General features: G+C 45.4%; 1 protein-coding gene across 1 annotated transcript in view; it reads right to left on the reverse strand.

The window, feature by feature from the left end:
- Window positions 1-379: 379 nt before the first annotated feature.
- FBXL7 (F-box and leucine rich repeat protein 7) overlaps window positions 380-16,949 on the reverse strand; it is a 417,504-nt gene continuing 400,934 nt past the window's right edge. Inside the window, exons 3-4 of the mRNA XM_004274480.3 lie at window positions 11,149-11,760; window positions 380-3,699 (exon numbers count right to left, since the gene is read on the reverse strand). Of these exons, the coding sequence (XP_004274528.1) occupies window positions 2,963-3,699; window positions 11,149-11,760 (1,349 nt within the window). The 3' untranslated portion in view covers window positions 380-2,962. The remainder of the gene's footprint in view (window positions 3,700-11,148; window positions 11,761-16,949) is intronic.

Below are 16,949 nucleotides of genomic sequence, written 5' to 3' on the forward strand. Positions count from 1 at the left end.
ACCACACACACACAAAAAAGAGTGCTGCCCAAGATTCTACCAGGGTGTTACAATATACTCCATAGATAACTTCCTAAAATGTGAAAAATTATAAATTCCGAAACACACCTGACTCCAAAGGGTTGGTTAGGGAATTGAAGACCTAAATTAAACTGTGAAGGTAATGATTTTTCACTTACCTGCTAAGTTTCAGCGAAAGACAGTGAACTAAGGGGAATGACAAAACCATGGGTGCAACTTTAAAGGGACGACAAATTCAGTGACCCGACCTGCTCTCTACTTGGACATGAGGCAAGTCTCTCCCTCACTCTTGATTGTCACCATCTGAACACCAGGCTCCTTTGGCCAGGGTATTAAATGAGGCTTGACCCAATTACGAACATATTGCTTTATTTCTTGGTGGTAGTAAATTAAGGCTTTTCAGAGTCATACAGCACGCAGTGATTTGAACATTAGAATTAAAAAACAACAACAACAACGAGCATTCAATTTTGCAAAGGCAGGAAGGAAGCAAAGTTTAAAAACAGATCAATTTCCTAGTGAGGCTTTTTGCTTGGTCTCTAAAAATCTGCTGAGCTGTTACCCCAGGAACCTGTGTCATAGGTACCTACAACAAGGGGAAGCAGAATGGGTGAAGAGAAGACTGGGGAAAAGGGAGAAACCGGGAAGGACAGTCCATGCTGGGCAATCGGTGTGAAAGTCGGCTTTGGCTCATGTTTGGAAGACGTTTAGGTGCTGTGGTCAGGTGGTGGTGATAAAGGTATTTGGAATGGGATGCCCCTTCTCTGGTTCTGGGAGCCATTTTGGACCTCTCCTCTCATGCCGGGAGAATTAAAGCAGCTCACTTGGAAGATGCCAGTGCCAAGGGTTAGGCACAATCCTTTGTGACTCTCAAATTCTGAAGCTTTAGACAGGGTCACAAGTCATACAGCAGGGAATGCTACCTTCAACCCCTTTCACGGTTCTAAACCTTGTGACCATCACTAGATATTATCCCCAGCCAAACAATTCCTTTTCCCCCATGGCACACAGCCTTGAGCGCGCCTCTAAGCTGCTGGCGGTGTTGATTGGAGAGGAGGTCATATTTCATACCCTACCTCCTGCTTCTCAACGTAGGACAAAGCCACGCATGAGTGCAGCTGTCAAGTGGGGCGTAGGCTCGATCTGAAACCCATTCCACATGCTTGACTTGCAGACGCAGAGGTTCTGGGTTTGGGTGGTGGATCCTTTGAGAAAGAAATGGATGAACTGTTTGAACAGTGACGAAGGAGGGCTGTTGCCAAAGAATAATTTAAGAGAGGTCATGGGTTTATTAACAAAAAGCAATTAAATTTCATGAAAACAAGCAGTGGAATTTCTGGCATCCTGACTTCACATGAATGAGGATAGCAAATGGATTTCTATCCAAATAGGACCATTTAAAATGCATACTTGGCAATGACTTTAACGTTGTATTCCAAGGGTCTGGTTGGTGGACCAGCGCCTAAGTCTTACCATTCTGTTCCTTCTTCCGTTTGTGTGGCACTTTTGAGTGGACAGGATTTAAACTACCTGGAAGTCTGCTCTGCATCTTTGATGGAGGACATGCAAACAGTCACAGGGGAAGGCACACAAGGTGGCAATCTGCAAGATTAAACACTTAGGACTTAACCCCAACAGGCTTCATGCGATGAAGTCTGGATGCACAAGGAAACAAATAGATGAGAAAAGTAGAAATGTGATCTGAATGACAAAGAACCGAGGCGTCTGTTCCTCCCAGCTGCAGGGCAGATGTGTGCATGCATGCCACGTGTGCAGTGAGAGGGATTTGAAAAACCCTAGAGGACATGTGTTCTCTTGGGCCTCCCTTGTTAATTAAAAATTATGAGTGCCTTTCCTCCTACTTGAAACCACTCAGAAAGATCAACCTGACTGGGGGATGTGGGTTTTGCTGTGATTAGGAATCCCATGGCCTCCATACAATGGTGTGGAGTGGAGTGATGCCGAAAGCATCTGTGTACGGAAACCATCCATCTAGCTGGGCAGGAGAAGATGACCAAGAGACTCGCTCACCAAAACAAACAGGCTGTGAGTGATACTCAGATCGGAGTGAAGGACATGCAGGACACCGGTGGTGGCGTGCCTCCTGAAAGCACCCACAGAATCAACACCCTTGGAAGAGGTAGAGGTCTCCTGTGCTCTATGCCAAGGAGCCTGTGTTTACTGCTGTCTCTATTCCCTCAGCTCTAAAATGGGCATGAAGCTAATCCTCGATCAGATCAGAGAATGGCCTCTCATTCGGTGCTGGAAGCCGAAGCCCAGAGAGGTCAAGTGCCTTGCCCAAGGTCACACAGCTCGTAAGTGGCAGAGCTGGGAGGTGGGGGAACAACGCAGGTCTCTTCCTCCACCGTGCTGCCTGCCACCAATGATTCTTTAAAAAGGTTTAGAAGCGCTTCATATATACCAGGTGCTGTGACGTTTATCTAACAAGAATTTGCTTGGGTGTGGGGCTGAAAAATGTGCTTTAGGCCAATCAAGAAGTTGAAAGAGGAGGCGGTCTGGAGAGCATTATTATTCTGATAATTTGCTGTCAGTGTAGGAGAGGGAGCAGTGGGGTAGGAGGGACCAGGGTGTAGACCTCGGGGCTGTGGCCAGGAGGAAGGAGACAGAGAGAAAAAGGCGCGTTCCTAAACACACTGCAATCCGCTTTCTGAGGTACATCCTTCTGAGACGAGAAACTGCCTACAAATGACCTGACCCCCCAAGAAACCATTGGCTGCGATAGAAATGTGCCCCCCAGCCTCCTTTCCTGGACCTCTGTTGCCCACGAGAAATAAGGAAAAAGAAAAGCCAGATTCCTAAGAACCTTCCTGGAAGAAAGAGCTGTTACGAGTGGGTGTCGGCGCTTACATACGCTGCTTTGAAAAAACATTTTGTTTCGTTCATGTCTGTATGAAGACAGCGACGGCTGGAAGCTGTCCCTTCAGAAGAAGGCAGGGTTGGTGTGCTCGATGACGCAGCGCTTGCAGTGGCGTTTCACGAAGCGCAGGGCCTCCACGGACACCTCGCAATCCTGCACGTTCAGCATCTGCAGGTCGAAGCAGTTGGCCGCCACGATCTGCAAGCCCTGGCCCGTGATGCTCTCGCAGGACTTGAGGCTGAGCCGCTTGAGATTGAAGCAGTTCAGGGCCAGGCACTCCAGGCCCGTGTCGGAGACCAGAGGGCATTTGCCGATGTCCAGAGACTTGAGTTTCGCGCAGTTCTTGGCGAGGTACTCCACGCCGTGGTCCGTGATGCCCTCGCAGCCCCTCGCGTTGAGGTAGCGCAGCTTGCCGCAGTACTTGGCCACGTAGCGGATGCCCACGTCGGTGACGCGGCCGCAGTGGGCGATGCTGAGGTACCGCAGGCGGGACTCCAGCTTGGCGATCTCTCGCAGGCCGAAGTCGCTGACGAAGCGGCAGTCGCTCACGCTCAGCTCCTTGATGGAAGCGCAGTAGATCATCAGGTAGCGGAGGCCCTCGTCCGTGAGGCGGACGCAGCGGCGCAGGTACAGGTGGGTCAGCTGCGTGCAGTGCGCCGCGATGGTGTGCAGGCCTTCGTCCTCCAGCACGAAGCAGTCCGTCATGTCCAGGTAGCGGATGGAGATCTGTTTGCCATGCAAGGGGGACAGTTTAATGGAGGCCTCCCGGGTCAAGCTGATGCAGGTCACTTTGGAGCACCCTACACGAAGAGACAGAACACACGCTCAGAGCGACCTCCGAGAATGGGGGGGGGGGTGCGGGTGCAGTTGCGGGACTCCTTTACGGATTGCTAGCCCTCTCTGGATTCAGGTCCTGAGGTTACCCCTTCCCTTCCCAGCCCCTACGGAGGAGGAACGCCAAGAATGGGCTTTCCATGTTCATTTCATCCCTTAACGACTTTGGGTTTAAGAGGCTTTGGGGCTCTAGAATCAGAAAGATAACGGTTCCAATTCCAGATCCATCACTAGTTGCCTGACGTTGGGCAAATCAATCCTTCTCGGTACTTCCTTTGTCTTAAAATAAGGATGAGCACGTTCCCTGCAAGGTGGCTGTGAAGAGGCAATGAGACCATGTGTGTAAATATCCTGCCCTGGCCCTGGAAAGTTCGGGAAGCTCAGTAAAGGTTAGTTCTCACCCTACAATGGTCTGGTCCAAAGAAGTGAGATATGAGATAGAAGGGTTGGTCATGACCTGGGTGTGGCAGAAAGAGAGCATTGGCTTGGGAATCACAAACGAGTTCAGATCTACTTTTTATGGCCTGAGGCAGGAGGCTTAACTTTCCTGAGTCTCACGACTCTCCTCTGAAATGAGGATGAGTAGCTGGCGTGCCTCCACGGGGTATAATGAGGATGCAACGAGAGATAATGGATACGGACGTACTCTGAAAACTACGGCAAATGTATATACCAACAGTTATTAGTCTAACAAGGTGACCGTCTAGGGATTCAGTTCAACCCTCTTTGGTCAAGGAAGAACAATTGTGTCATCGGGATTATCCCTCTAGCCCCTCAACCAGTTTCCCTGCCCTGCCCTTACAATCTCTACAGTCTATTCTCCTCACAGCAGCCAGAGAGATTCTGGAAAACAGAATTCCATCTATCACGCTCAAAGCCTTCAGATGGTACCATCTCACACCACGTGTAAAATCAAAAGGGGCCTCCAAGGACCTGCACCCCTGTGCCCTTATCTCTTACCCCCTCTTCCAACCCTACTGGCCTCCTTGCTTGTTCCCAGATGGCTCAGGTGCCCCCCTGCCTCAGCATGTGTGCACTGGACAGGGTTTCCCTGGATAGCGCCATGGGCCACCTCCACTTTCTTAGGTCTCTGAGCAAATGTCCCTTTACTGGACAATTCTTCCTTCTTCACCCTGTATGAAGTAGTATCCCCATTTATTTTCAGCACTTGTTATCACCTTGAGGCACTATATATTTACTTATTCACTTATGTATTTGCTGTCCTCACTCTGGAATGTGAGCTCTTAAGAAAAGGGACTCTGCACTGTTCACTGCTGTATCCCTCATACCTGGTTCACAGCTGGTGCTCACTAAGCATCTGTTGAATGAATGAATGATTTATAGAGTGTGTATGGTCTTTTCTAAGAAGACCTGATGGGATAATCCAACTTCCAACATTTAAATGTCCTCGGGACTTTGACCGTGGCTGATGTATATCTACATCGAAAAACGGATTATCTGTTCTATAGTTAATTATAATGCCTCTTATTTATGTTGAATTATGAAGTTTACAAAGTGCTTTTATAAACATTTTCTCACTTGATTCTTAAAAAAATCCATTTTACAGATAAGGAAATTAGTGCTGAGGAAGATATCTTTAGATGCCTCTCGAAACATTGTTTCCAACCTCCCTTCCCCTAAGAATGTCTGTTTGTATATGCATTTTATATGCATATATTTATACTACATATTATATAATTATATATTTTATATATAATATTACATATATAATATATATATAATATATAATGAATATATACTTACATATGAAGCCCTCATTTAATTGTGTATTTCAGTTCACTGGTTATTACTCTTTAAAATATGTACAGTATATTTTTCGTATATGAATATAATTAATAGCCATAGCTGATACACATTATATAAATAAATGTATATGTATACATATATTTCATTCTGCTACATAGACTGCATATATACTTTTCATTTTCTCTTTGCTTTCCCCAAATCCCTCTGGCAGCTCTAAAGACAGGTGCCTCAACCCTGGCAGCTCTGTGCCTTGGTTGATGACGTCATCTCCAAGGCTTCTAAACGACCACGTGACAGTGCTAACGGGGACTTTTCCTCCCACTCCTGGCAGGCTGCCCAGGAAACTCGTATAAAATTCAGGTCATGGGAATAATGAGGTTCAGAAGCCATGTGTTACCAAGTCAAAGAATTTCAGGAAGGAGCAAAGCATATACTCCAACACTGGAGAACAAAGCTGCAGCTTGTCGAGGCTGCCCACACTACTCCAGTGGGCTCCGTGGTTTTGCAGAACGTGGTTGGTACCCTTCAACTGTAACTTGGAAATCTTCCTTTATTTTGAATTTCTTTTTTATACTGACTGTGATCCTGCTTATGCTGAATTTATATGTTCACAGTAGTGGTTGCCCATCTGTAATGTTTTTCAAGATGATATGACAACCTTTGTTCCTAAACTCTTAGTTCCAGTTTCCTATTAAAAAAAAAAAAACCTAGTAAAATCTGCTGCACTCCAGGGAGGATACTCTATTTGGTCCAGGGAAATACCAATACATGCTTGGTTTTTGAAACTAAGCCCCAAATTTAATGAAATACTAGCTGAGCTCAGTTTTGGTAAAGACACTATTTTGATATGCTTGTATCATTTTAGATCAATAATTTAAAATTTAAGCTTTAGCCTTAATTCTTACAGATTTGCTAAGTTTGGGTTGGAAAGAAAATAAACTGGTTCATGGCTCAGTAGGTAATATCTGTGGCTAGTGGATGCATTCATACATAAGAGACATGGAGAGAACCTGAGAAATCATTCAATTTCAACTTCAGTTTTTAAAGATGAGGCATCTCAGATTCAGTGAGATTATAGGACATGTACAGTCAGACTAGGGAAAAGTTTCCTGATCCAAGGTTTCTAATATAGCAGGGATGGTATATATAGCATGCAACTGATGAATTGCATGAGGGATTTTCAGTAGATGTGTCAGCATGAAGTGAATATTTAGACACTGGGGCATCAGAAGTCTTGGGAGTGGTGATACCTATATGGGGATTCTTGGAAGAGAGAAACAATTTTAATACACAGATATGGAGCCCAGGTAGTATAAGGTAGTAGTATGAGCAAATTCGAGAGACAAGAAAGCATAGAGGCAGAGGGGGAGTGAGGAGTGTTGATAGGCTAGAACATAGGATTTAATGGCAACTAAGATGGGAATGGTCCATTGGGCTCAGATCTTGGGGGCCTGCCTTAACATTCAGGGTAAGGAGTAGGGATATTACACAACAGAGAGTGAACAGTATGGGTTGAATAAATCTGGGGATATCTTCAATGAATTCCAGATTTGGTTTAGCTTTCACAAATATGCTCTTCATTACCACTTCCTCTCATTATTGGGGTAATAATATCTACTTCTCTGGGATATAAAAGGCCTGATGAAGACCAACTACTGTCATTGAAGACCAACCTCTGCCCTGCAAGCATCTTAATAACAATGACAATCCAAAAATGATGATAACAGTTATGATTTATTGAATGCTTACTACATAGTTTTCAGCAGAACACACATGTGAGGACTTATCATGAATTAACTCATTTAATCCTCCCAATGAGGAAGTTTTATTTACTGCACACAGCTTCCTAAATGCTTGTTCAGAGTATTAACCAATGACAACTTTGTTTGAACGCTTCAGAGGTCAAGATACTGTTTAGGGCTTTGACACCCCTCTGTTCACTTCATTACAATATCGTAAAGTGCAGAGATAAAATATGCCTCATTTTTGCCCATATAAAGCTTGTAATTAATTGAGAGAAAGGAATCTGGAAATATACAAGTATACAGTGGCAAAACCCAGTAACACTCTACCTGCTTATACTCAAAAGGTAGACACCTGGGAGGAAACCTTCAGCTTACCGGGCATCAGGCAGGGAAGGCTTTACTTAAGGGATGCTTGCGCTGGGGCTCCAGCAATGAGAAATCTGTTAAGAGGGCTGTTGGGGAGATGCAGGGGGCAGAGGAGGGAATGGCACGCAGGTCAGAGAGTGCCCATACATCACAGTGTGCACAGGCATGATGTGTTTGGGAAATGCAACTGGTTCTATAGAAGGGAGCACTGAGGTTACATAGGAAAGGCGTGAGGTTTGAACTTGAAAAGGGCAGCTCGCGAAGGGCCATATGTACTCTGCTGAGGAACTTTTTCCTGTATGTCGTGAGGAGGAATTGGAGATTTTATGTAGGAAAATGAATGGTGAGACTTGCAGTCTGAAGACATCCCTTTGGAGGCTGGCTGTGTGGAGGGCGGGTTGATGAGGCTGAGATGGGTGTAGGGACAATGATGGGGGAAGCACGCATCCAGGCTGGCAGGCAGGGGAGAGGGGACGGACTCGAGATTCTGGGGAAGTAGAGTCACAGGGACAGGATTCAACTGGTCTGATATAAAAGATTAGGAAGAATAGTAAGGAGGACTCCCAGATCTCCAATTACAGGGGACCCTTTTGAAGCCATTTCACTTGTAATAATCACAAGATTTTATACTTTAAAAATTGGTTAGGGGCTTCCCTGGTGGCACAGCGGTTGGGAGTCCGCCTGCCGATGCAGGGGACGCGGGTTCGTGCCCCGGTCCGGGAAGATCCCACATGCCGCGGAGTGGCTGGGCCCGTGAGCCATGGCCGCTGAGCCTGCGCGTCCGGAGCCTGTGCTCCGCAACGGGAGAGGCCGCGACAGTGGGAGGCCCGCGTACCGCAAAAAAAAAAAAAAAAAAAAAAAAAAATTGGTTAGTCTTAATATATTCCATTGATGTTTAAAGATGTTATTAATCGTGATATTTAATTTTATGTGTCAGCTTGGCTAGGTGACGAAATGCCAAGATATTTGGCTAAACCTTATTTCTGGTGTGCCTGTGAGCGTGTTTCTGGTTAAGATTAACATTTGAACCAGGGAACTCAGTCAAGCAGTCTGCCCTTCTCAGTGCAGACGGACACCATCCAATCTGTTGAGGGTCCGAATAGAACAAAAGGTGGAGGATGGAGAACTCTCCCTCTGCCTAAATGTTTGAGCTAACACAGTGGTCTTTTCCTGCCTTCGGACTGAGACTTACACCATCAGCAACCCTGGTTCTCAGACTTTTAGACTCAGACTAACTGCATCACTGGTTTTCCTGGGTCTCCAGCTTGCAGAGGGTAAACTGTAGGAATTCTCAGATGCCATAATTGTGTGAGCCAATTCCTCTTAATAAATCTCTTTATATATATACGATTGGTTCTATTTCTCTGGAGAACCCTGACTAAACTTTAATAAAAGGTAATAAGTGCTAATGAAAAAACACTAGAGCTAGTTTTAGTAACTTTCAATGACTTGAAAAGATAACTTTCAAGGTGGGCATGCTAGGGATGGGAGGGGCAGTCTCACGTCCTCTGGGGGAATTAGGCTCTAGACCAGCGATGAGTCTTCCAAAGTCAAGTTTATTGCCATTGAGGAGGTGGTCACTGTCAGAGGCCAGCTGTAAGACCCAAAGGGAACGAGGCATAGGTGAAATCACAATTTCTAGATTCCCTCAGAACTGGAGGGCACTGTTCAGAGGTGGTGATACAAATCCATCCCTATGGCTTGTTGGGTCCTTCAAGTTCATCTACCTGAAAACACCCATCACCACTCCTGCCAATATCTACAGTTATGTGCTCTCGGTGAGTCAGAGCTTCCCCTGTGCACACAGTCTTTATATACCCAGATCACAGCGTGTCATCGGAAGACATGTGAGGAAGATACATAAGTATTTTAGGTTCTGCAACGGGGCAGGTTGATAAAGACTAAGGGCATCAAGGCTTCCATGATGGTTAGCAAAGGGACCAAGCAGGATCGAAGCCCAGAAATTTCCATTCTCAAATAGCCAAAGTAGTTTCTGCATTTCTGAATTTCAAACGGACTCCAAGGACAGAACACAATTACTTGCAGCCTGTACTGAGGGTGCATGGGCTGCCCCTTTAACTGAGATGAGGATTCCAAAAATGAGTCATTTTCTAATCTGAGAAAATGAGGTGTTTATAAAAGAGGCCCACAAGCTTCAGAATCTTAGCCTGTTAAAGAATCCAATCCCTTAGCCCCCCGTCCCCCCCCCCCTTTTTTTTTTAAACGAAGAGGAAACACATCTAGAGAAAGCTGTGAATTGTCCCAAATCACAGAGTTCTGAAACTAGTTTCTACCACATCACAATGCTTTCTTTTTCCAGAAATCCTTGGGGGGAAAATGTAAGAAAACCTTTTAGTTTCCTGCTTCTTTATGCCAACAGCTGCTCATGACGAACTGAACATACAGTTTCTATGGCTTTGTCCTGGAGCCAGCTGAAGGAGGGGGGCAAAGAGCTGCTTTCCAGCAAGGGAAAGAATCTGCGAGAAATAATTGACTGTCATCTGAAATATTTTCAGATGTCGGTTTTCAAAAGAGAGAGCGAGCTCAGAGAGGCGACTTTTACCTCAGCTTTTGCCGGAGGGTATCATTTACCTCAGATGCTTGCAAATCCCCAATTCTGTTTATTCACCCGTCACAGTGGTTTTTACTTCTTGACCCTCTTCCCCAACAATCCCTGAGGTTGTAGCTCACGCTGTTCATTTCTTTAACTCCCTGATGCATCTTACACATTTCAGCCTCTCGCATGTTCGTCTTCTGACTGAGCAGTGGATGAGATAAAGAAAGGCTGTTAGTCCGGCTGGATCCACATCTGTCTGGCGCCTAAGTATGAGTCTGGGTTTTAATTCTTCCTGCCTGAGAGAGGGTTTCAAGCAAAGCAGCCATGCTGGGATTTCCTTCATTTTTAAAAGGAACTAAAAAGGCTCTCCCTGGTGGGCCCTAACCTTGCACTACTAATTGAGAACTGTGCTTGAGAAAAGGTGCAAAATCAACCCAAGGGTGAGGAGAGTAGGGGTGAAATGTGAAGAGGTGCTTGGCCATGATGGATTTTCCCCAATGTCTGCAAAATGGTGAACAATCACAATCACAGGCCACAACACAGAATCAGCTTAGACACAGCACTCAGGCTCCATGAAACAGTAACCAGTGGATGTCAGGGCACTTTCTAAACTACCTCCGTTTGAGTTAGAGTTGGTTCCTATTTATCTGTGATTAGATGTTTAGTTCCCATTATCTACGGTTGCTCTGAAATTACTTTGAGAATGATGGGGAGGAAAGACACGCTTAAAAGTCACCCCAACTTGAACTGCCGGACAAAAGGTGCCTCTAGTTCCTCTAAGAAGTTGACATCCTTTGATGAAAGGCATACCTCTGGCCCCCAGGGTCATGCTTCCGTAAAGACAGTCTTTCAGGAAGAAGAGTCAGCCTCCTGACCCCTGGCTATCACAAGGGGGACCCTTCCCAGGTGGCAGTGTCCTTTACAGGTTCGGGATGGTGCACTGGGAAGGGCCTGCCGATGGCAGGTCAGTGGCCACATACCTGACACATCCAGATGCTCCAGATTGGGACAGAGGGACACCACATCGAAGACTGCCTCGTTGGAGATATTGTAGCAGCCCGAGACTTCCAGCCGCCGGAGCTCCGGGCAGCGCTGGGCAATGGTGTAAAGACCTCGGTCCGTGAGCCGCCTGCAGCCACTGACACTTACGGTTTCCAGCATGAGACAGACGTTGGGTGTGTCCTGACAGAGCCTGCGGGTCAGCACCTTGAGGGCGCGGTCCACGTTGACGGTCTCGCCCGTCAGGCGGATAGTCCTCCAGAGGCGCGGGTCCCAGGCCAGGTTGTACCAGCGGCGGCACACGCGGGCGCAGCGGCACAGCTGGTTGGTGGGCAGGAAGGAGAAGATCTGCACCATGGCGTGGTCCGGGAGCCGTTCGATGCTGGCCTGCTCCTTCGGGGGCCGGGAGGCGAGCCGGATGAGCGGGTGGGTGAGACGGGTCGGGGGCGGGGAGTGGACCATGGCCACCGTCTCCCCGGTGACGGAGGACGAGGAGGTGGACGAGCCCCTTCCATTCTGAAATCCCGGCAGGTTGGGTGGACATATCAGGGCTGGGCTGGGCGTGCTCAGTGTGCGCATGCTCAGGTCGGAGTCTGGCAAAGGACATAGATAGAGCAAAGGGTTAAGGATGGCCAGAGCGGAGCCCCGGGAAGGAGGCAAGGGAGGTGACACTCATGCCACCGACATCCTTCCTGGGCCGACCCCTGCTGAATCCGTCACCGGAAGTGGAAGCACACGCACGTTTCACCCATTCCAGAAAAGGGCTAATCCTCCAATATCTACATCAGGGGTGGGCACACTATCTGTGAAAGGCCAGATAAGAAATAGTTGAGGCACTGCAGGCCACATGGGTTCTGTCTCTGTTGCAATTATCCAGCCCTGCTGTTTTAGTGCAAAAGCTGCCATAAACAATTCGTAAACAAGCAGTCGTGGCTATTTTTCCATAAAATTTGTCCTGTAAAAACAGGTCAGCTGATTTGGTCCAAGGGCTAGAGTCTGCTGACCTTTGATCCACGTTAATGGTGATTATCGAAAGGGCACAAGGGCTGTAGTTTGCTGACCTTTGATCCATGTTAATGGTGATTATCTAAACGGCACAACTTCAAAGTTTCATTATTTCTATACTGGGAAGGAAGCTCATACGTTATGAACACAAACTGATTTACTTTTCTAATTATACTTTAGTTAGGCAGACGGTTATGTTTCATTTACGAATGAGGGGAATGTGTTTCCCAAGAGGGGAAGACTGGCCAGTGGGTATAGAGAACATTTGCTGTCTCTGCCCTCACCTGCCCCCTGGGGTTCAGTCCCCCATCTTTTGATAACCGTACCCCAAACTCTGCGGTCTGAGTTCTGGGGAGCCCCTGCTTCCTTCCTCCATTAGATCTAGCACTTCAGATGGTATTTCCAGGCCTTGAATATCTGTGGCAATACTTATTTTTCCTTCTTATTAATCATTCCTCCCTTTGCATTTGAATAATGTGACTCATATTCTGTTCCTCAGAACCAGAAAGATCACTTGATGAAGATGCAAGTGGTTTTTGTTTATGAGGGATTGAGAGTTCTTTAGAATACTGCTTTAAGAAGTCTGCTCATTTCATGGCTGCCCCTCTCCCAACCTTGAGAGACATATATACATATATATGGAAGAATTTATTCTCGTGCTATATAAATATATTTATATAATATATATTTTACATATTTAGATGGATAGATTTATTTAGGAAGACATTTATTCTCTTTGTAAATATGTTTATATATTTCATACAGATGTGTGAATATACATATATATGTATATATACATATATATATATATATATAGAGAGAGAGAGAGAGAGAGAGAGAGAGAGGGAATGAATTTACCTCCAAAATACACGTTTCTTTATCTGTGAAATAAGTGCGTTGATCTAGATAATTTCTAAGTCATTTCCAGCTCTAATTATAGCTCTAAAGACTTAAACAAAAATTCTATCCTTGTGTGCTTTTTCACATTTCGTACCTTCAGCATTTTCAAACACTTGTCTTTTCAAAGAACTTCCGGCAATAACATATAACACAAGAACTTCTGACACAGGACATCTCTGCTGTCTACTTGTAGTTTTCCTATTGATATACTTTTTCTATTTCTATGTTTTCTTTTGAATTTCCTTCTCTGTAACCTACCACTGAGTTTGTCCTACACATGTCCACCATTATTGCTCCTGGAAAATCCTTAAATTATTATCTGTCCACCCCTCTCCCCCCGACACACCTATACATACACCTTGTCTGCCTTTTGAAATGCAAACACCTTTTGTGACTGAGTGCAAATGTCACCTCCACTAAGAATACTTCCTTAGTGTCTTTGAGATATAATTAATCCCTTCCCTTTGGAAATTCCCACCCTTTGTTATACAGGCATGTATGAATTTATCTTTCCCTAATGTGGCTCATTGTATTATTTTTCTCACTTTTGCATTTCTCCCTATATCCCCATATCCTTTGTCGTGTATCTTTGCAGTCTTCCTAGGCAGAGTATATTTCTTCGGTCCAGTGATGTTGGCTTTGGCCATGTGACTTGCTTTGGCTAGTGAATATCAGGGGATGTGATTTGTCCAAAGCCGGTTGTGTGGTTGGGCTTGCCCACCTGCTTCTGTCATCACCATGGGAAGAACATGCTTGACTGGTCCACTGATCTTAGGATGACGAGAGGCCCATCATCTCATCAGATGAACAGACAGAACTGGCCCCAACCTGCAGCTCAGGGCCAAGCTCAACCAAGCCTGGCTGGAGTCAATGGATGCCCAGATGAACCACAGACGTGGGAGCTAGAATACTGAGTTTTGGGATGATTTGTACCACAGTATTGCTGCGGCAACAGACGACAGGTATGTCTTCTATTACACTAAAAACTCCTTTGAGACAGGATTAAATCCTTTTCTTATTGTGTCCTGGAAGCCCCTGACGTAGGTTTATGGTACACAGTAGGTGCACATAAATGTCTTGAATGGAAAGGAAATATTTATATGTTTAAAAAGGATTAATACCTAGCTTGGCATGTACTTTTCTATCCCAGGTGGTATACATACTGCATTTTAAGTCATTCATAAGAAAAGAAATATGTACTTCTCTCTTTTGTAATCAGCTACAATAAACAGTAAATCTTTAACGAAAAGCTTAAGTGTAAACCAATTAGGGATTTCAGAACTGCCATCCAAGCTACCACGGTACTAACCATCATTACATGAACTCCAAGAATTGCCTCTGAAGTTACCATTTTTCTTAGGCAGTTGAACAACTTCTTTTGGACCAGGAAGGAGGGGCAATCTTAGGCTTTCAGCTCTGACATTTTAGCAGCTGTGAGGGCTCTGAAATCTCTCTCCTGCCTGCCTACATTCTGTTCGTCTTGAAAGAGAAGACACTTAATTGTTCTGTGGAGACCTGCACGGCTTGATTTAGGCCCCCGAGGAATGAACTGTACTTACGGTGGAGGTGGAGTGGATTCCTAAAACCTGCATCTATAACGGGTTCACTTTTCGTCTCTCTTTCATACTCCCAGCACTGGATTATAGGAATGCATCCAGATTGCCTAGCACTGCTGTGCATTTAGTAACGCTTTTAGTTTTTTCTTTCTTTTCTTTGCCAATAATCATGCCCTGGTATTAAGGGAAGTCACACTCAGAAAAAGATGGCAGTCTGGCACCTCCGTCGGGAAAATTCTGCCCTGGGAGACTCAGGAGCATGGTAATGGCTCTCCTCTCTAGTGCTTGGCAACAGGATTCTCATCAGTAATTCACGATGGCTCTGCACTGCTCCCCAAGGTGGGAGTAGAGTAGGGGAGTCTGGGGGATTTCGGCCAGGACACCTGGATGTGTCTTTTTCCAGAGCATACACCAGGTTTCTCTGAGTTTTTCCTATTTATTCTACAGTAGGTCAAAAACCCTCTGAGAATTTTTGCAATTTTGTCATAATTGAATAAATAGCACCCGATAATTATAAAAATAATGAAGAATGATAAGTAATGCTATGGTCTGAACGTTTCTAGCCCTCTCAAAATCATGCTGAGTGAATCTTAACCCCCAAGTTGATGGTCCTAGGGGTGGGGCCTTTGGGAGGTGATTAAGTCATGAGAGGAGAACCCTCATGAATGGGATTAGTGCCTTTATAAAAGAGACCTCACAGAGCTAGCTCTTACTTCTGCCGCGTGAGGTGACAGTGAGAAGGCAGATATCTACGAGGAAGTGGGCCCTCACCAAACACCGAGTCTGCCAGCAGCCTCTTGGACTTGCAGCCTCCAGAACTGTGAGAAATACATTTTTGTTGTTCATAAGCCACCCAGTGCCTTTCTGCAATAGTAGCCTGAACAGACTAACACAAATAACACCTGGAGATATTTATATCTAGATGTTGTCACAAAGTATCTTTTCTTGATATTTTATATCCAGAAACATATATATTTGGGGAAATAGAAATGCGTAAATATATTTTTTTCGCAGAATACATGCACACACATACACGTAAGCACATATTTTTAATTTGGAAATAAGCGCTATTATGGAAAAAATATGCATAGCTTGCCACACAGTTTCTTTTACCCTTTGATACTTGGAGCCATTTATTGCCACAAGCGATGACTTATATAAACAGGAAGTACTTTTTCCATATAGAACTATCAAGAGTCCTAGAGTATCAATGTCTATGTGCCAGGAAAAGGTAGTATGGCTTCAAATTCAAAACAAGGACCATTTCCGCTACCAAGTCATGTATTCCATGTGCCCATGGCACTGCAGAAGGACCTAGTGCTCTCTTTGTACATTGTTTTCTCTCCTATGTCCTTTTCAGAGGACTGGCAGCTAAATGGACATTGGCAACAGCTGCTAATTTTTCTGATAGAGCTTAGAAACAAGGATGCTGATGCCCTGATACCTGGACACACACACAGAGAGGAAAGGATCAAAGACAAATATTAAGACGATAGAGTTAGAAGAAACCTGGAACCCTCCTCCTGGCCTTGTGACATTGCAAGACAAACAGAAGCAGAAAGAAAGATGACTTTATATGAACTTAGAATATGACTTTAGAATATTTTGTAGGAATGAACATATTTTCATATCTGAATACCTATTCCAAGTGAATTTCTACCTATCTGATGTCTTGAGGGCAAACTCAACCTGTTTATCTTAGCAGTAGGGTAATACCCATTGGGAGATAACACAGTATAACAATAACTGAGAGGATATTATCACTACTTTTTTTTTTTTTTTTTTGCGGTATGCGGGCCTCTCACTGCCGCGGCCTCTCCCGCTGCGGAGCACAGGCTCCGGACGCGCAGGCTCAGCGGCCATGGCTCACGGGCCCAGCCGCTCCACGGCATGTGGGATTCTCCCGGACCGGGGCACGAACCCGCAACCCCTGCATCGGCAGGCGGACTCTCAACCACTGCGCCACCAGGGAAGCCCCCAGGCATTATTTTGAGCAGGGAAAATAGCACTGGCAGAAAGTACCAAGTGAAATATACATCTCCAAAAGCTTCTATCAAGAATCAAATCTACTGATGCTTGCATTAAGTGTCCTTAAATTCTAAGAAGTCCTTTTGATAAATGGAAATGGAGATCACGAAATGGCACAGAGTAGCTTGTTTAAAAGCCGTTCTTCCCTGCTGCTTCTATGGTATCCACATGGCCATGAGGCGCAGATACCACCCACAGCGTTCTTGGCAAGAATCATTGGAAGGGGGGTATGCAAAAGCCGCTTGGATCACTCCTTTGAAGATCAAATGTCCCCTGAAATATCAGGACAAGGA

The sequence above is a fragment of the Orcinus orca genome, chromosome 3 (assembly GCF_937001465.1).
Source record: "Orcinus orca chromosome 3, mOrcOrc1.1, whole genome shotgun sequence".
Lineage (NCBI taxonomy): Eukaryota > Metazoa > Chordata > Mammalia > Artiodactyla > Delphinidae > Orcinus > Orcinus orca.